General features: G+C 35.6%; 1 protein-coding gene across 3 annotated transcripts in view; it reads right to left on the minus strand.

Annotated features, from left to right (window-relative positions):
* The window catches only part of WDHD1 (WD repeat and HMG-box DNA binding protein 1), a 55,768-nt gene that overhangs the window by 21,427 nt on the left and 13,326 nt on the right, over positions 1-21,015 (minus strand). For all 3 annotated transcript variants that reach the window (XM_036307746.1, XM_036307754.1, XM_036307763.1), the window contains 11 exons: positions 20,296-20,407; positions 20,073-20,123; positions 19,122-19,217; positions 16,898-16,990; positions 13,634-13,740; positions 12,288-12,429; positions 8,868-9,075; positions 6,358-6,545; positions 4,701-4,885; positions 3,838-4,079; positions 1,421-1,558 (listed from right to left, as the gene is read on the minus strand). In XM_036307746.1, coding sequence (XP_036163639.1) covers positions 1,421-1,558; positions 3,838-4,079; positions 4,701-4,885; positions 6,358-6,545; positions 8,868-9,075; positions 12,288-12,429; positions 13,634-13,740; positions 16,898-16,990; positions 19,122-19,217; positions 20,073-20,123; positions 20,296-20,407 — 1,562 coding nt within the window. The remainder of the gene's footprint in view (positions 1-1,420; positions 1,559-3,837; positions 4,080-4,700; positions 4,886-6,357; positions 6,546-8,867; positions 9,076-12,287; positions 12,430-13,633; positions 13,741-16,897; positions 16,991-19,121; positions 19,218-20,072; positions 20,124-20,295; positions 20,408-21,015) is intronic.

Raw genomic sequence — 21,015 nt, forward strand, 5'->3', positions numbered from 1 at the left:
AAAGTGAACAGAAAATAAAAGGCAAATAATCAAAGTTTATTTTCTCATAAAATTTCATTAACCACATAGAGTGAAACCTAATAGAAGAAAAGGGAAAAAAAGCCTAACATATGACTGAAATTTACTCAGATAAAGAGAAAACACTAACAGTTTCAAAGAAAACTATGCCATCTGCTGGAACACAGCAATATTTTCAAAAGCCAATTTCAGTAAAAATAAATTAAACTTATATCTGAAGCTTCCTTGGTTAAGAGCGACTTGGAAAAATACCAAAATTTGAGACAAGGTATGGATATAGAGAATCTGTCTTTAGTACACTTCTTTATTTTTCTCTTTCTTGGGCTTATTACTGTTCTGTCCCTCAACTCCAAGATAAGTATCCTAGTTTCTCACCTAGTCTGCTCCCATCTCAGGGAGTACACAGCAAGTTCCCTAATTACCCCTTTTCTTTTCTGACTTCACAGCCCTCCCACTACGCAAACAGCAGTTTCCTCAGAGTCTAGATCTTATTGGTAACTGGAAAAAAAGATAAATGAATGGAAGTTATTAATGGTCACATTATTAAAGCATAAATGACTAATAATATCCCAACAGAAAATGCATCCAGAAATGGTTGAAAAAGATAAGACTGGGATTTCTAATGATGTAACTGAAGGGCAAGAATTTCCAATAATAGAAATATTTAAGCCAGGAAATAGGATTAACAGGCTCCTTAAAATAAGGTAATCATCAGTATCCTTCAAATCATCTGTCATAGCCACTACTAAATGAGCTTACAACAGCACTGTCCAACAGAAATATGTGAGGCACAAGTATAACTTTTAATTTCCTAGTGCCACATGAGAAAAGGGGGGAAAGTGAAGTTAAATTTAATTTATATTTTATTAGATCCAAGATACCAAAAATATAATCATTTTAATATATAATCAATATAAAATAATTATTAATAAGACAATTTTATGTTCTCTTTTTAACTAAGTCTTCAAAATTCGGAGAGTATTTTATACTTAACAGCACATCTTAATTCAGATTAGCCACATTTCAAGTGTTCGGTAGCCACATGTGGCTAGGGGTTACCAAAGTAGACAGTACAGCAATAGAAAATTCCTGATTTTTGTGTGGAACCTGCTGGATAGCCACAACTTTACCATTGATTTGTATCTCCTCCTTGTTCTGTTAATAAACTTTCAGAAAAATGTATTTCCTCTTTATAAGTTTTCTAATCAGAATACTCACCAAAAAGAGACCTTGTACCGAAACAATGGCTACCTTGCCTAACAATCTCAGTTTCCAGTTTTGCCAACATAATGAAATAAAGAAATTTAAACAATTTATCTAAAAGAAATTAATTAGGAAAAAACCATGAAACAACTTTCTTCTTGTAAAATCTCTTTAATATAAATAAATGAATTTGTCTTGCCTTCAGCTGAAAATCCAACCCATACAAGGTAGGATTTCCTTGTGAGAGGAAGAGGATCACCATGCAAAATTTGTTGTTTCTTTTTCCCCATCTGTAACAAGTGAACGCCAAGGCACTGATCCCCATCAAATCCTGTTCCTAGTAAAAAAATATAAATATAAATCAGGTATCAAAGGTTACTTAGCTATAATACAGTCTAAATTATATTCTAACCCAATTAAATGAGGCACCATTCAGGTAGTAGAGGCAGAATACTATGTTATATGGACTACTACTTTGGTTATAAGTAGTAAATCATTCACTCAAGAAATATTTACAGAGAGCTTATTATGTGCCAGGCACTGGGGCTACAATGATAAACAAGACAAAGTCACTGTTCTCATGAAATTCATATTCAGGTCGGAGAATACAAGCAAATGAACTTTAAAAAGCAAACAAACGAAAGAATAGAAAATGCTAAGTGCTACCAAAGATTTAAAGTAATACGGTGATACCGAGTGCCAGAAGGAGTATTTATTTTAGATTGGCAAGTCAGAGGTGGCCTCCGAGAAAGTAAAATTTAAGCTGAGATATGAATTGTAAGTTGGAGCCAGCCATCCAAATGTTAGGAAGAAGAGCTCCATAGTTGACACAGAGGACACCTAATGAAAAGTTCCTAAAGTGGAAAAAGCTTGGTGAGTTTGAAGCCCACAAAGAAGCCAGTACGGCCAGAAGAGTAACAACAGAAAAAGTGGCAAGAGGTGAGGTTGAAGAGGCGGCAAAGATCAGATCATGTAGGACCCTGTTAGCTGTGATAAGAAATTTAATTTTTACTCTAAAAGCACAGGGAAGTCATCAGAGGAATTTAAGTGAAGAGGTTTGTAGGGGTTTTTGTTTTCTTTTTTTAATCCTCACCAGAGGATGTTTTTCCATTGATTTTTAGAGAGATTGGAAGAGAGAGGGAAAGACAGAGAGAAATATCGACGTGAGAGAAACACATCGATTGGCTGATTCTTGCACACACTCCGACCAGGGCCCAGGCCAGGAACCGAGGTAACATGCTCTTGACCGGAATCGAACCTGGGACCCTACAGTCCGTAGGCTGATGCTCTATCTACTGAGCAAAACCAGCTAAGGCAAGAGGTTCGTGTTTTTAACAGCTTACCCAGGCTGCTATGTGGAAAATGAATTATGGAATGCAAGATCTGAAGCTGAAAGACTGGTTAGAAGGCTACTGCAACAGCCTGAGAGATTACATCTGGGTTGGACTGGATTTTAGTGAAGGAGATAAAGAGGCAAATTTGGAATGTGTTATTCCAAAGAGCTGACATGGTAAGATCTTACTGACAGTTGATTTGGGGGATAAGGGGAAGAGAAGAATCAAGGAAAATGCTTACATTCCTGGCTTGAGCAGCTGAATTGATAGTATGCTGTACCAAGATGGGTTAACTAAATAAGAAGCAAGTTTGGAGGGAAAAAATATATCAAAGGTTTTATCATGACCAAGTTAATTTTGAGATGTGTATCAAACCTACATAGAGATTTCAAGTGGGCAAGTGTGAAAACAAAAGAGATCAAGGCTGGTGATATTAATTTAGATGTTATAGACTCATGGATATATTTAAAAACATGGGTCATAATGAGATTCCCCAGGATAGTTTCTCAAACTGCATTTTTTTTTTTTTTTTACCTATGAGTGATAAAATTAATTTTAGAGTTGCAACCACCATTTAAAGAAAAGTAAAATCAAAAGGCCATGAGACTTTTATTTCCGTTATATTTGCTATGTTCAGAATAGCAATATAGAATGTAGTACTTATCACGGCTAAGCAGTCAAAAGACTTAAAGTTTCTGACATAAAGAGTATTAGGAAGAAAAAAAAAAGAGAGAGTACTAAAGAAGAGGGACTGTGACTAAGTCCTAGAGCATTCCAGGGGTCAGTATAGGAAGAAGAGCCAGTAAAAGACTGAAAGAGGTATCAGTGAGGAAAAAGAAATCAAGAGAGTAACGCCACAGAAGTCAAGACAAGAAAGGATTTCTGATAGAATTATTCTTAAAAAACAAGCATAAAGAAATCATTGGTAATCTTGATAATCCAGTCTAAGCATAGTGGTGGGGACTGAAGAGAGACTATGCGGTGAGGAAAAGAAAGCAGTAACTTTAAAAAAAAAAATCACATTCAAAGCTGTTTTGGTCAATCAGACTAGAATTAGTTTAGTTTTTGAGGCATTTAAACTCTGAAAATTCTTTTAAGATATAGAAGTAATTAACCAAACTCTTCCGTGAAATTCTCTCCTGAATATAGTTCTTCTATAAATAAAATAAATGCAAAAGGAGGTATATAATCCAAAAAAAAAAAAGAAGAAGAAAAAAGCTCAAGTGATTTCCATTTACTTTAGGCTATGGTAAAATTTTAAAAGACTGAAAAAAAAATCTACCTCTATGAAAAACAATGAAAAGCTGTTCTCCATGTCCTGCCATTGACACCACAGGCCCAGGAAGACTGAAGATCTCTTTCTGAACACCTCCAACAGAAAACAATCGAAGGAGCAAGGCACTCGTGGCGGCAGCAGCCCACCCCTGGCCAAGGCATATGGCTTCAATATCCTCATTCTGGGGCATGTCCACTATCCACTCTTTGCTTGAATCCCAAGAACTAAAGTGCAGGCAGTGAAGCTTGCTGAAAATGAAAACAAGACAGAAACAATCAAACTTTCCTATTAGGTATTTTATATATATAACTAATCATGACACCCAGAAACAAAACCAAATACGTAGTTTATTTTTCTGTTATATACACATAGTACAGAAAATGTCTTTAAGAAAGTAATTATGAAATATACTTAAAATAAACTATACTAAAACCATTAACAGTCAAGTTATTGAGGAATATTTAAACATACAGGAAAATACTCACAACATAATGTTAAATGAAAAACAAAAAAAGAAGGCTAAAATCTGCAAAGTATGATCCTAGGTTGTAAATACATACAAAAATCACAACCAAATTTTTTAAAAATTTACATTTGTAAAAAAAAACCCAGCCCCATATGTCTTGCATTACAAATCAGGTCATGTCACTTTGACAGGTAGTTAGAGAATGTAACATGGGGATAATCAGGCAAAAACAGACATGTTCTGGGGTATTATGGGTGGGCTGGTATTTATACTAAACTCTTCATTCTGAAATGCCACACTATAAAAGGTGTAATTTTGTTTTATTAACTTTTTGTATTGAATTTCAACAACTGTATCTAACAGTTCAACAGTAACAAATTCTTCCTAATAATCTCAAAGTTACCTTGCTAGTTCATCAGTGCTTTCACATGCCAACAAAATAGCTTCATGGGAAAGATCCGCTATTGTATAATTCAAAGTGTTCGATAAGTGTGTTGCATGGTGTATGGAGGTATCATGGAACTCCACATCTATGGCATTGTCTTGCTCATCATTATAGCAGCGAATGACTCCAATAGAGTTCCACACCTACAAACATGTAAGGTTAAATACAAGTCTGAGAAAAACCAACACTCTGAGAATCAGTAGGCTGAAGTGGTACAAATTAACAAGTATTATAATTCAATTTACATCAAGGTTTAAGTTATAGGAGCAACCACAGCTTATCTACCACTAAATAGTTTCAGATAACAATAGTAAACATCAGAGCTACAATAACTAATTATTCCTATCTTCATGAGAAGAAAGTACATATAAACACAAATTTACTAGGAAATAGAATATTTCTCATTTAATATTTTTAATTACATTACTGTCATTTAAAAAACAGCATTATACATGACAGCATTTTTTTTTGTTCCATAAACTGATTTATATTATAGTAATAAATATGTATATTTTAAAGCAACAAAAATCAATTTTGGAAACTTATCTTCCACTGATGTACACTATAGACTTAAGAGGCTCTAGTGTTTTCTTTCCTTTACCACAAATATAACTTTATATAAATAATAGTTGACAATCAAAAATTAAGATTTATTACTTGATGATTATTGATGCGGTGTTATTAAAATAAAACATCACCTTTAATATTTACATATAAATTTCTGCCAGGCCTATACCTTTCAAAAAGGACAGCAAAGTTCTCAGTGGAAAACCTCAAATAATGAACAAAGTGAAATATTAAACATTTTTAGCTCTGAAACTTAAGATAAAAAACTAATATTCATTCATCCATTTAGGAAATACATATTTAATGCCTACTGTGCAAGACACCCTTCTAAGTGCTATCAGTAAACAAAATAGAAAACTCTTTATCCTGGGGAAGCTTACATTCCAGAGGGGTGGAGGGAGAGGGGAAGGGGGCAGATAGCACTTTTTCATAGATGTATCACATAATCCTATATAATAAAAGCCTAATATGCTGTGTCCGGTTGTCCATTCAATCAATCAAAGCATAGTATGCTAATGATATGCTAAGGCTGCTCAACCACTCTCTATTAAGTTCATTATATATCATTTTGCAGAGCAAATTTTAACACAATTTTCAAAAATAAAGTTGAAATAAGACCAAGGCTGTGAGTTAACTGTAAAATAAATCAACCACAAAATTAAAATCAACCAAAGTGCTCCAGGCTAGTTTTTTTAAAATATTTTTGAAAAAGCAAGCGTTTTAAAAATACTTTTTAAAATATATATATAATTTATTTTTTACACAGAGGAAGGGAGAGGGAGAGAGAGCTAGAAACATCGATGAGAGAGAAACGTCAATCAGCTGCCTTCTGCACGCCCCCCACTGGGGATGTGCCCAAAACCAAGGCATATGCCCTTGACCAGAATCGAACCTGGGACCCTTTAGTCCACAGGCCGACGTTCTATCCACTAAGCCAAGCCAGTTAGAGCTTAAAAATACTTTTTACCAAACTAATTATTAATAGTGAGGTAAAATGCTTAAAAGTGAGAAAAACTATTTAAAAGTTAAGTGTAGATCCAAGGCTTACCATGAATCTGTGAGTGAGATGTGAAGGCGTAGAACCTGACTGAAATGGCTTTTGCCGGGGAGTTGGCATTGGCCCATCATATAATGGCCTTTGGGATGTTACAAGTGGTAGGTTGTAAATGCTTTCTGCTTGATCATCTTCCTCCTTCTCTTTCAGAAGACTAGAACCAGTTTTTAGCATTGTAATATCTAAAATACAAAAGATTATAATTAGAGAACCATAAATACCAATGACCTGGAAAAAGAAAAGCATGATTAAATCTAATAAGCTTTTCAGTCAAACTTAGTAATTCCAACAGGCTATTTGCCTTTCACTTTGTTAACATTTGCAGTGATGGTGCAAAAGCATTGGAGGGTAAAACTACTGGTGCCTTAGCATTAATCAAGTCAGGAGCACCAATCTATTAGTGGTCAATGCATTGTTAGCCATCACTCAATTACAGCAAAAATATAATTTTATTAAATCTTGATCACTGCACAAATTTTTTAAAAATGTTCTGTTAAAATAAAAAGTGTACATAAATATAATGGTTGTCTCAAAAAATAAAAGCATTTCAGCAATTGAGTTGTAAGCTGAATTGATTTTTTTCATGAAACACCATTGTTACTTAAAAGAATGTCAGATAGACTATAGTTATGCAGACCTGGGTCTTTGGCAAACATTTTCTTAAAAATGAATAGCTGATAGAATTTGTGGCCAATGATAAAATTTGAGCTTACAAACGAAAATCAAAATATTGGAAAACTTGTATCCGTGGCACCATGAGCTTGATTGCTTCCCAATATTTAAAAACTTCTGTTGAGATTGGTGATGATACTAACAAATATATTTTGGATAATGCATTCATATTAGGAAGGTCCAAAAACCTCAGTGAACCAGTATTTACCAAATTACCTATGCATATGCTACAAAGTCAAACATGGTAAAAGATCAATTCAAAGCTCAAGTTAGACCAATGGATTTAAAAAAAATTTTTTTTATTGTTTTTATTCATTTCAGAGAGGGAGGGAGAGGGAGAGAAAGAGAAAGAAACATCAGTGATGAGAGAGACTCACTGATTGGCTGCCTCCTGCATGCCCCCTACTGGGGATCATGCCTGCAACCCAGGCATGTGCCCCTGACCAGAACTGAAACCGAGATCCTTCAGTCTGCAGGCCGACTCTCTATCCACTGATCCAAACCAGCTAGGCAGACCAATAGATTTTAATGTAACAGGGTTAAAAAGTTCACTGAAAAGTTTTCAAGCCCTGGCTAAATAGCTCAGTTGGTTAGAGCATGGCCCCGATACACCAAGGTTGTAGGTTCGATTTCCAGTGAGGGCATATACAAAAAGCAACCAATGAATGCATAAATAAGTGGAACAACAAATTGATATTTCTCTCTCTCTCCCTCTGTCTCAAAAATCAATAAATTTAAAAGTTTTCAGATTTCACATTGCAAATAATATTTAATAAGCTTTCATGTGTTTTTTGGTGCAGCAGCAAAGAAGAATATCCACACTTATTTGTGTGGGACTAATTTTTCTTCATAAACTTCCAGCAAAAACAATATATAGCAGTACAAGGAGCTCTTGAGACCAAATCATTCTCAAATGATTCTGTTCTATAAACCCAATAACATTTAAATGCAGCATAATTTACCACTGTACATTGGCATTTTACTTGTTAACATTGAAATGTGTTACTTTAGTATGTAAGTTGTTACAACAGGCATTTTATTTGAAGGGCTTTAATTACAATCTCAATTTCTTTAACAGATACAGTACTATTCAGGTTATCTATTTCTTCCTGAGTTAACTTGGGAGTTTGTATCTTTCAAAGAATTTGTCCACTTCATCTAACTTGTTGAATTTATGGGCGCAAAGTTGCTAGTAATATTCTATTATCCTTATTATATTCTGTGAGCTACATACGTAATTTTAAATTTTCTAGTATCCATATTTTAAAAATTAAAAACATGGATAATTTTAATAATATATTGCATCTAAAATATAATTTTAGCATGTACTAATGTAAAAAATGATTAAGATATTTTATTCTTTTTTCATACTATTCTTGAAAATTTGGTTGCCTTATACAGTTAACATCATCTTTTAATTTAAACTAGCCATATTTCAAGTGCTCGATAACCACATGTGGCTAGTGGTTACCTTTTGGATAGTGTAGATCTATAGGATCTATAGTGATGAACCCTTTTTCAGCACTTATATCAGTAATTTGTGTTTTCTCTTTCTTTCTTGATTAGTCAGGATAGAAATTTATCAGTTTTATTGATCTTTTCAAAGAAATAGCTTTTTCATTTAATTGACTTTTTAAATAGTTTATTATTGACAATTTCACTGAATTCTGCTTTTTATTATTTCTTTTCTTTTGCTTGCTTGGGGTTAATTTCCTCTTCTCTTTCTAATTTGCTAAGGCAAAAACTTAGCTCATTGACTTTAAATAAAAGTTTTAATAAAAACTGAGATTGATCAGCAGGATAGATCATCACATCCACAAGTCAATTCATACCAACTGAGTTTTCATCATCTTCTAGGAAGTGACTTCGCTGTCTAGGACGACCAGAAGCCAGCATGATGTCATCATCTTCATCATCATTTATAATCCCTTTTGAAAAAGAGGGGGTCTCAACTGTATTGCCATTTAGAAAATCACTAGCATTACTTGTATCATCTCCATCAAAAAGATCATTGTAATCTTTTTCCACTCTGCTAGATACCTTGAACAAATGAATACAAATTAGAAAATATTAGTGAACTATTTTGATAAGCTCAATTACTCAAAAGGCAATCTTTTAATATGCACCTATAAACTCTATTAAGCAATGCCCTGGTAGAATAATTAATTAGTAAGTGTATGTATGAGGATTACATTTATGTAAGACTTAGTCCTTATCTTAAATGCCTTGTAGTCTATGAATGGGCCAGGAGTGTGGAATAGAGTGTGCATATACCCAAATACCAGGCAAGTTTTATTCCCCAAAGTCATTCCCTAGAAAAGAAGTCACCTACAAGTCCCTAATTATGACATTCTTTCATTTACTTAGGTAAGATATATTTACTCTAAATTACCTCAGTTAAGGCTAGTTTTGTTTTGTTTATTTGGTTTTTGATGCTTATAGATGTAAACAAAATAGAACCAATAGAAAAACAAAGGAAGCAAAGAAATTCAACAGAGTTCATCACTGATTCCTAGGAATACGAACATACCATGTACTGAATGTAAACAGTTTTTGAGATCACTTTAAAAGTGAAATAGTGGCCCTGGTGGGGTAGCTCAGTTGGCTGGAGCATCAAGCCAATGCACCAAGGTTGCCTGTTCCATCTCCAGTGAGGGCACATACAAGTATCAACCAATAAATGCATAAATAAGTGAAACAACAAATTGATGTCTCTCTCGCTCACATCAATAATTTTTTTAAGTAAAAAACAAAAAGTGAAATAGTAAGCAGGTACATTGTAGAGAGCACAAATTATTCCTTTAGGGTGAATGAAATGTGAAGCCAATGGAGACGTATAGTTTGGTTTAAAATTCTGGCCCAGATTGTGTGGCTCTGGTTGAGCATTGATCTATAACAGTGGTTCTCAACCTTCCTAATGCCACGACCCTTTAATACAGTTCCTCATGTTGTGGTGACCCCCAATTTCATTGTTACAAATTGAACATAATTAAAGCACAGTGATTAATCACAAAAACAATATGTAATTATATATGTGTTTTCCGATGGTCTTAGGTGACCCCTGTGAAAGGGTCATTCAACCCTAAAAAGGGTCGCGACCCACAGGTTGAGAACCACTGCTTTAGATGCTGGCATTACTCCTATTCTCATTTTACAGATGTAATATATTGTGATCCTGTTTCCTTTCTTTTACAGCATTTTGTTTTTCCTGGAGTTAAGAACCTTCTCTTTCTTTAGGTTTTTTCTTGAACAAATTTTCCTAAGATTCCAAACCTCCTGCCTAAAAAGCATAAGACTGGCTGACATTGCTCTGGGACCCACGTATAAAAGTGAACTGGGGCCGAAACTGGTTTGGCTCAGTGGATAGAGCGTCGGCCTGCGGACTGAAGAGTCCCAGGTTCGATTCCGGTCAAGGGCATGTACCTGGGTTGCGGGCATATCCCCAGTGGGAGATGTGCAGGAGGCAGCTGATCGATGTTTCTCTCTCATCGATGTTTCTAACTCTCTCTCTCCCTTCCTCTCTGTAAAAAATCAATAAAATATATTTAAAAAAATAAAATAAAAGTGAACTGGGAACTTCAACATTTCAGCATATACACTTTTACTTAATCCCTTTCAGTACAATTTTCCCCCTTTATCCAATGTCACGAAACTGGTAAGTATGCCTAGACCAAAGACCTTTTCTCTTTTTTTAAAAAAGATAAGATCAGTAATCTTTTTATTATTATTATTATCATTATTATTATTAACTAGGGGCCCAGTGCACAAATTCGTGCATGGGTGGGGTCCGGCAGGCCTGCCCTAATTGGGCCAGGCCAGCCAGGGGGAGGGTGCATGGGAGGTTGGCCGGCCAGTCCCACCTCCTGGTCAAACTCCTGGTTGAGGGGACAATTTGCATATTAGCCTTTTATTATATAGGACTTGAGAGAGAGGCATCAATTTGTTGTTCCACTTATTTATGCATTCATTGGTTGATTCTTATATGTACCCTGACTGGGGATCGAACTCATAACCTTGGCATATTGGGATGATGTTCTAACAAACTGTGCGACCCAGTCAGGGTGACTTTCTCTATTTTTACCTTTACTAAAGAATAAATCTCTGGCATTCTACCAGAATGTGTATGGGGGAGAGGGAGGGGAATTATCCAGGCTGTGCACACTGATATTGAGACTGGAGAAATCTACTTGCTTGTTTTCAGCCCTACTTTTAGAAGTACCTAGTGCTATGAAATTCTCAGTCTTTGAGGAGTCATCTAGGCAAGCTGAACTAGACCTGTTTTCCTCAACTGACATCTTACAATTCAACTTTTTGAAAAGGTAAAGGTAGTCTCCAATCATGCTTCTATTTTCCAGCTTCCAAAATAGTTACCATCTTCACTTCAACTGTCTTCCTTAACCTTATGGATTGTGCATTTTTAAAAATTCCTTTAGTATAGTTTTAATGGGGGTTTGAGGTATCAGGTATCAGAGCAGAAATAAGTGTATGTATAAAGTCTACAATCTTCAACTGGAAGACCAAGACTTGAAATATGAATGGGTGTATCTGCCAGGCAGGGAGAATAATGAACAAAAGGAAGGAAGTATAAAACAAGGTGGACTGACTTGCTTTTTCCTTTCTCTCTCTTTTTTATTTATTTATTTATTTTTCAAGATGGACTGTTTAAAGCAAGCCTTCAAAAGGACTGCATGGCTAAGCATAAGAGATATATGGGGAACTCTAAAAGTTAAGGCTAATTCAGAGCAGAAAAAGTTTATAGGCTAAAACTAAGTTACAATTATTAACCTAATTTTTACCTATGAAACATTTACAAGCATACCTCATTTTATTGTGCTTCAAAGATAATGCATTTTTTACAAATTGAAGATAAAGACGCTCCATTAGCAAAAACATTATAACACACTGAAGGCTCAGAAGATGATTTACAATTTTTAGCAGGAAAGTACTTAACTAACAATCCTGAAAATACCTAGATAGGAAAACAGTATTTCACAAAGGTGTTTCTTAGAAAGTCAAGGGATATTAAGAGGCACTATATGGAGGAAAAAACAGCTTCTTAGTAAAATATATTTGGAAAACATTAGGCTAAACAAGTTTAAACAGTTTTCTTTCTAATAGAATCATTACCGAGTATCCAATATAGTTACGTGAATCGTAATTTTCCAAGAAAGTAATGTAGTTTGTGATGCTTTCCAAATCTATATAACCACAGAAAGACATTGAAGAAACTGTTCTACCATATTACTTATTACCTTACTGCTTGATACCTTTCCATTGGAGTTACAAACATTCTCCAGGAGCCCTAGATTTCCTTCTGCATCAGTATAAGCTATTTGACCACAAGTAGGATGCCAGGCCAGGCCACAAATTGCATAACCTTTATCATGTTTCACCCTAAAAATTAAAAAGTAAATTCTTAAGGCACTGTCAAGAAATATATAAACTATACATTTCTACAGGTAAATTTTAGTTAGAAAAGGTTAAATGGTAGTAATTATATATGATGCTGAATTATCGGGGGAATCAGTTTGTAAATTACAATTGTCTTAAAACTATGCTATAAACCTAAAGCTAATATAAAATAATATTGAATGACAACTGTAATTTAAAAATATTTAAAAAATAAAATGGTCAAATAAAACAATCCATAAATATTTTTTGACTTTAGAGAGAAACATCAATTTGTTGTTCCACTTATTTTTGCATTCACTGGTTGATTCTTGTATGTATCCTGATTAGAGAACACACCCACAATCTTGGGGTATCATGATGATACTAACCAACTGAAATACTCAGCCAGGGCCAAAACAATCAATAAATAATAATAAAAGTGTAATATGAAAATCGACCAGACAGCCGAACAACGGAACGACCGTCGGACGACCATGCTATGACACCCACTGGCCCCAGGCCAGCCAAGGCAGGTGTGATGCGATTGGTCGGGAGCCCGGCCATCGCCCCATGATGGCCCCGTAGAGGGAGGCCCAGGCCTCCGGCCAGCAGGGCAATCAATTGGTGGACTCCATGATCGCCTCAAAGAGGGAGGCCCAATCCACGATGGATTGCCCCCGCAGAGGGAGGCTCAGGCTACCCCACGGCAATGCTCCAGCAGGTAGCCTGGGCCTCCCTCTGCGGGGGCAATCCATCGTGGCGCCCCAGCCAGGTGGACGGGGCCTACCTCTTTGGGGCAATCCATTGTGGAGCCCCGGCCGGGTGGGCAGGGCCTACCTTTTTGGGGCGATCCATCACGGAGTCCCGCGATGGATCGCCCTGCAGAGGGAGACCCAGGCTACCTGGCCGATGGCACTGCAGCAGGTGGGTGGGACCTGCCTCTGTGGAGCAACCGATCGCGGGGCTCCCGGACTATGAGAGGGCGCAGGCTGAGCTGAGGGAACCCCTCCTCCCCCACCGAGTGCACGAATTTCGTGCACCGGGCCTCTAGTCAATAAATAAAAAGGTTAAATGACCTTTGACGCACTAGTAGGTTTTTGTTTGCATTTTGACAATCTAATAATTACAAATTTGAAATGTTTCATAAGACAAACAAAAGTCTAATTAAAATAAGCAAGAAAGAGAAAAAAGATACATTGAATCATACCTTTCCATGCAATCTTTGGTTTCCACATTCCAAACTATAATTGAACCATTAATACTCCCTGCAGCTAAATATTGCCCACAAGGAGACCAGGTTACTACATTGAGGGTCTATAAAGAAAAACAATAAATGACAATTTTGTATAATTTGAAACTAAATACTTACCTTACAAAATTCTAATTTTTATAAACCTTATTCAATATATTCCAGGTAACTTCTAATTAGGTCTGAAGACAAAGCTTGCTTACTTCTTTCTTTTTCAGTAAGTTTCAACTATTATAAGCAGCTATTAATTTATCATGAGAAAATTATACTGGCACAATTTTAAAAACAAAAACTAGAAAAATGTTATTATTCTGGAAAGAGAGATAACACAAGGTTTCCTGTTAGTCACTATCAAGATAAAGAGAAGTAGTAAGTAAAGTGAACCTTAGTAAGCCATTGCTCAACTGCTGGGCCTCTGTTCCCTTAACTGCAAAATGGGTGTGTGAGAGAGTGAGAGTGAGAGGAAGAGAGAGAGAATACAGACCAAAAACTTTTCCTGCTCTAAAATTGTAGAGTCAGGAGAAACCAAGATGGCAGCATAGGTAAACATCTGAATTGCTGCCTCGCACAACCACTTCAAAAATACAACTAAAAGACAAAACGGACATCATCCAGAACCACAGGAAGGCTGGCTGAGTGGAAATTCTACAACTAGAAGGAAACAGAAAAGCACACTGAGACTCAGAGGAGGTACAGAAGTAAAGTGCAGAGGTACGGAGGGCCGCACGTGGAAAGAGCTGGCAACTGAGGACGCGGCTGTCTTTTTCAATCAAGAGGGAGACACAGGCTCCCGACTGCTCTGAACTCCAGTTCCGGGCGAGTCTCTGGGGACCCAGACTCATAAGGGGAGAAACTGGACTGTCTGGCATCAGGCGGAACTCAAGGGCAGCTTTCTCTCAGAGGTGCTTGCAGCGATTAACGTGGGACACTGAGTCCCAGGGCCTCTTAGGGCAGGGCTGAGGATCACCCATATCTGTTTGCTCCGCCATGTTGATTCCCTGAGACCCCGCCCCACCCAAGCTGTGCAGAGAGGATTTTGCATATGAATGGCCTGACCCTTTGCAATCTAAAATTAACTAACAAACTGCGGCTGGGTCAGAGAACCCAGAACATGCAAAAGAAGGCCCAAGGTCCCAAAGCAGCTTGCACTGCTTCACAGCTGGGCCTCATCTGGGCACCTCCAAACCCCAAACAAAGAAGAGGAATCTGCAGATCTCTCCATAGCTCCTGCTGGGTAGCCTCAGGCAGAGGCTAAATTAGCACCTCCTTAGAGATGCAAGAGCCAGTGTACCCAGTGGTCAGAGTGGGACCATCCAGATTACAACTCCTCAGATCCATAAGGGACACACTCAAAGGGCAGACTCAGTGAGCACCAAAGCCCCACTGAAGCAAATCTTGCCCCAGAAGGGTGTCTCCAGCACAGAAGTTCTCCCACTGCAGACACAGCTGATTCTCACAGCCAATTGGCCTGGAGGTCAATTCCTCCATGTGATACCTACAACAATCAAGGCTTAACTACAACAAGACTGTGCACAAAGCCCACAAAGGGGTGCACCAAGAGTGTCTACCTCAGGTAATTGGGGAGGCTGAGCCACTAGGCCCTATAGGTCACCTAGCACAGAAAGCCACTCAATCAACACAGGGAAGCAGCCAAAATGCGGAGACAAAGAAACAGGTCAAAAATGACAGAAATGGAGGAAAGCAAACTACTGGATATAGAGTTCAAAACCATGGTTATAAGGTTTTTCAAGAATTTTCTAGAAACCGCTGATAAATTTAGTGAGACCCTCAATAAATCTAGTGAGACCCTCAAGGATATGAAAAAGGACCAACTAGAAATTAAGCATACACTGAGTAAAATAAAGACTATTATACAGAGATCCAACAGCAGACTAGAGGATCCCAAGAATCAAGTCAAAGATTTGAAATACGAAGAAGCAAAAAACACCCAACCAGAAAAGCAAAAAGAATAAATTCCAAAAATATGAAGATAGTGTAAGGAGCCTCTGGGACAGCTTCAAGCGTACCAACATCCAAATTATAGGGGTGCCAGAAGAGAGAGAGCAAGATATTGAAAACCTATTTGAAGAAATAATGACAGAAAACTTCCCCTACCTGGTCAAAGAAATAGACTTACAAGTCCAGGAAGCACAGAGAACCCCAAACAAAAGGAATCCAAAGAGGACCACACCAAGACACATCATAATTAAAATGCCAAGAGCAAAAGACAAAGAGAGAATCTTAAAAGCAGCAAGAGAAAAACAGTTAGTTACCTACAAGGGAGTACCCATATGACTGTCAGCTGATTTCTCAACAGAAACTATGTAGGCCAGAAGGGAGTGGCAAGAAATATTCAAAGTGATGAATAGCAGGAACCTACAACCAAGATTACTTCACCCAGCAAAGCTATCATTCAGAATTGAAGGTCAGATAAAGAGCTTCACAGATAAGGAAAAGCTAAAGGAGTTCATCACCACTAAACCAGTATTATATGAAATGCTGAAGGGTACTCTTTAAGAAGAGGAAGAAGAAGAAAAAGGTAAAGATAAAAATTATGAACAAGAAATACATATCTATCAACAAGTGAATCTAAAAAGCAAGTGAATAAATAATCTGATGAACAGAATAAACTGGGCAATATAATAGAATCAGGGGCATAGAAAGGGAATGGACTGACAATTCTCAGGGGGAAAGGAGTGTGGGGGGTGCAGGAAGAGACTGGAAAAAAAATCGTACACCTATGGATGAGGACAGTGGGGGGGGTGGTAAGGAAAGAGGGTGAGGTGGAAACTGAGTGGAGGGGTGCTATGGGGGGGAAAGAGGGACAACAGTAGTAATCTGAACAATAAAGATTTACTTTAAAAAAAAAAATAAAAAATAAATAAATAAAAATAAAATTGTAGAGTCTATGATCACAAGTCTCAGTACAACTCATTTAAAAATAAAGGTCAAATACTGCTAACATGAGAATAACGTCTTCTAATACTATGTTCGGGTTAAATTTGACTTCTTAAAAATTAAAAGATTTTCTTATCAAATTTCTCAAGGAAAAACTGTCTAGTTATTGGCTAAATGAAGAAAGGCTAAGGGGAAGAAGATGGACACATACACAACAGACTGGAATTCTCCATTTCTAACAATATTTAACTGCAACTGTATTTAGGCAAAGTATGCATTAAATATTCCCTTTAGCCTATTGAAAGTGTCACTTACAAAACCTACCTGAGAGATGAAATTATCTGAAAGATCAAACTGATTATTCCAAGTTTCTCTTCTATACAGCTTAACAGATTTTTCCACAGGAACTGCTAGTAACTATTAGAAAAGATAAACTGATTAAACAAAAGTTTACATTAAATTAAACTGAAAGAGAAAAAAGGCAGAAAATTCATCCCAAGCTTACACAACATAAGAGCCAATCTGTATTTTAACTGGCAACTAACAGAACTCAGAAAATTACTTAAAATTTTGATAAGCAAAGAATGGGTGATAGTCACTCCACTGCTTGCATTGAAAAACAGAATGCTTGTTACTAAGTTTTTAATACTACTTTTTAAGGTATCTAAGGCCTTTGGATCTAAAAATTCATCTCATTTATTAGAAGAAAAGAAATAGAGCCAGAATACTTGAAAATCTTAAGAAAAGGAAATGTATCTTCCTATGTATTCTTCCAAAGAAATAGACTAGTAGAAGAAATTTAAAATGGTATACTCTTTTCATGTTACTTTTGATCTTTGATTATATCATACGTGAAAAATAGACTATCACTATAGCTTCATTTTGTACTCTTTAGTATGAAAGGTTGCATATATTATCACATTTTAAAAGCCATCTGTATATCTTTTTCTATACTCTATCTGCTCATGTCCTTGTCTTTTTTTTTTGAAGACCTAATTAACTTTATTAAGTGATTCATAAATCTCATGAATTGGGCAGCATCCCATCTAGCAACTAGGAAGGTATTCCCACATCCTTCTATTTGGATCCTATTGATTTATAAGAACTCTTTATATATTAATGAAGTTAGCTCTCTGTCATACTGTTTGTCATTTGTCCTTTGGCTCTGAAATATTTTTTATCATATAAAAAGATTTACTTTTTATATTATTAAATTTATTAATTGTCTTTTCTGAAATATTTCACACATACAGGAAAGTTGACAGAATAAAGCAGATTCACCAAGATGGTCATCCTCAATGGTTCTCACCTCCTGATATTTATGCCCTTTGCCAATACAGTTACTAAATCTCATTTTCTCCACCTTTACCATACACTAAATTTCCATACATATTGGATCCATTTCTCTGTTTAATAGGTATCTATCTAGTCATTCAGTAGCAAACTTTTAACTCCTATAACATCATAATATGTTATATAGGACTGGGTTAGACTCCATCATTTTTCTTTTTTAAGACTTTAGCTTTCCATTTGGATTTTAGAATTAGCATTATCTGATTTCCCCAAAAATCTTACTGATATTTTATATTTTAATGTTGTCCAAACTATAGAATAAATTAGAGAAGAATTAAATCTTTATTTATATAAAAAATTTCCTTTCTAAGAGTAGGATATATTTTTCTATTTAACAAGTCTTTGAGTCCTCTTGCTAGTATGTTAAAGTTCTCTTTATATAGCTCATCATATTTCTTATAAAATTATGCCTAGTTATTTTATCTTTTTTGATACAAAAGTTTTTTGAAAATAAGTGTTTTATTTTTGCCCACTGTATTTTCTAAATGGCTATTATTTATATATAGGATTGTTATTGGTTTGTGGTTTTTAAAAAATGTTTTTATTGATTTTAGAGAGAGAGGAAGGGAGAGGGATAGAAAGCTAGAAAAATTGATGAGAGACATCAATCGCTGTCTTCTGCACGCCCCCAACTAGGGATCAAGCCCGCAACCCGGGCATGTGCCCTGACCAGGTATTGAACTATTGACCTCTTGGTTCATAGGTCAATGCTCAACCACTGAGCCACACTGGCCAGGCTGTTACTGTTTTTGAATATTAATTTTGCTTACAGCTCCCTTAATTTTCCCAGTTCATTTTCTTGGAATTTCCTTATATGCAAGCATTTCATTTGCAGATGAGCACTCTCCTTCCTCCATCCAAACCCTCCCATAGCTTTCTAGTGTCTAACTATCTGCTAGTACATCTTCAAAATGTTAAATACTGATGGTAAGAGTGGACGTAAGAAGACTGTTTCCATTAAACATGGATGAAAGAATACAGAAGTAATTCATTCATGCAAAATGTAGTCTCTAAAAAGATTCTTTAAAAAGCTGAAATGTTTCTCATAGCATTTGAATATTAATTAGATGGCCTGGGGCTCAAAAATTTATAATTCAAATAAAATAGTTACGATTTAAAAACTATTTTCACATTCAAACTTGATAAGAACTGAAACAAATACTTTTTTAAAAGGTTGAAAATTAGAGTCACTTACCTTCCCACTTTTTGGCTGCCAAGCAAGTCTGCAGATTGATTTTGCATTTATCACATCACTGACCTTTTGTAGCAGTGGCCAACTAATAGCACATGTCTAATTAAAAAAAAAAAATACTTCCCTTTATAAAAATTCTCCCCAAAAGATATGCAGAACTGAATATATTTAATAGGTGGATTCTTCAAATTGATATGTAGCTCAGAAAAAAAGGCAAGTTAATTCACTTTCATCTAATTATGACAATGTTTGATTTATCTAAATTATTTTAAGTCTTTCAGAGGTGTAAAGTGCTCAAGTTTTAAGTAATTAAATTAAAGAAACATTTCCTATGTAAAATAAGTAAACTATACTCATTGAACAAACATACATATACACACGCAAAAAAAACACAACACCTATTACATTAAAATCTTAAAGTGCCTACAAAAATAAACTTCATAGATCAGGAAGAATAAATTGTCTCCTTTGCCAATCTGGAGAGCACTTTCTTCACACCTCCTTTAGAACTTTTGTCAAGAACAAACAAACAAAAACACAAGGAAAAAAAAAAAAACAAAAAGAAAAAAAATATTTTATCAGGTTGGGTTAGAATAGTTGTTATGTGAATCCAACTAAGTGTGGCCCATGCTTTATTTTATTTTTGTATCCCAATATCTAGATTCCAACAGATGGCAGTTAGTTTGTAATTAATTAATAATAACTGAATTTCCCTTATTTATAAAACCTAAAAATGAAATTTTCCTGTAACTGAGTAAAAAAGCAATTAGTCTTCGACATTAGATCTTCTGCATTAGATTATGGAATTTGATCACAATAACAGTTACTAATGCTACTCAAAAGAAACAAACTATAAAGAAAAAGTATTATTAATTTGACCAAATAATACAATATATAACACTCAATATATTACAGAAATGGGCAAAAGTTTTCAATTCAAATTGATGAGTTTACCTGATCTGAAATTTGCCACACTCTGACAGATCCATCACAACTAGCTGATGCCTGCAGGAATAAAACAATAGATTTTTCTGTAGTTACAGCCATAATAGTATATGGAAACTGGTTCAATTAATATATCAAAGTGGCTTTTATCAACTGGGTGAAAATTTCTAATTCTCTTACAACTTTAAACATAATAAAGAAAAATGCAAAAAGAGAGAAGGAAAATTATTACCAGAAAGACATCCTTAGGATCAAAGGAAAGACTTAAAACAGGGGCTTCATGTCCTCGAAATGTTTTCTGCTGGCTGCAATCCATCACATCTACAACTTTGACTAGAAAGTCACTATGAACAATAAGAGTAAAGTACATGAATAAATGCCAATACAAAAGACTCTCCTAAAAGCTATGACCCAAATATTTCAAAATCACAAGAAATTTCATAATTCTTTAAAGCAACTTGTCAGATTTAATGACTGACCGTTTAGCTTTGCTCTATAAAGATGCTAAAAACACAAGTCCAGATTTCCCATTATGTTAAAATGCTTCATAAGTGGCTTCCATAATTACATTTTAGATTTCTATTATTTGCTAATTAATTACAGTCACAACCATTTTTAAAAGAGCTGTACCTTTTACTCCACCTTGGCAACTCACCAATTACATACTTTTACTATGACAAATAAACCTCAAGGGAAACCACAAAAATCCTGACTGCACAGGCCCAGTTCTACCTGAAATAATTTTTAAAATCTTCTATCAAATTATCATCTTTTACCAATCTTTTTCATCATTTACCAAATAGACTGTCTGCAAAGCAATATACATATTTCAATTCATAAGCACAAGTTTGCCTTCACAAACCTTTACTAGTTAAAGACTTTAATACAAAAATTAAGTGAACAAAGAGTCATGAAAATGTTACCCTGAAAGCAATGAAGGAGGCAATTCTGT

Source organism: Myotis myotis, unplaced genomic scaffold (assembly GCF_014108235.1).
Source record: "Myotis myotis isolate mMyoMyo1 unplaced genomic scaffold, mMyoMyo1.p scaffold_m19_p_1, whole genome shotgun sequence".
Lineage (NCBI taxonomy): Eukaryota > Metazoa > Chordata > Mammalia > Chiroptera > Vespertilionidae > Myotis > Myotis myotis.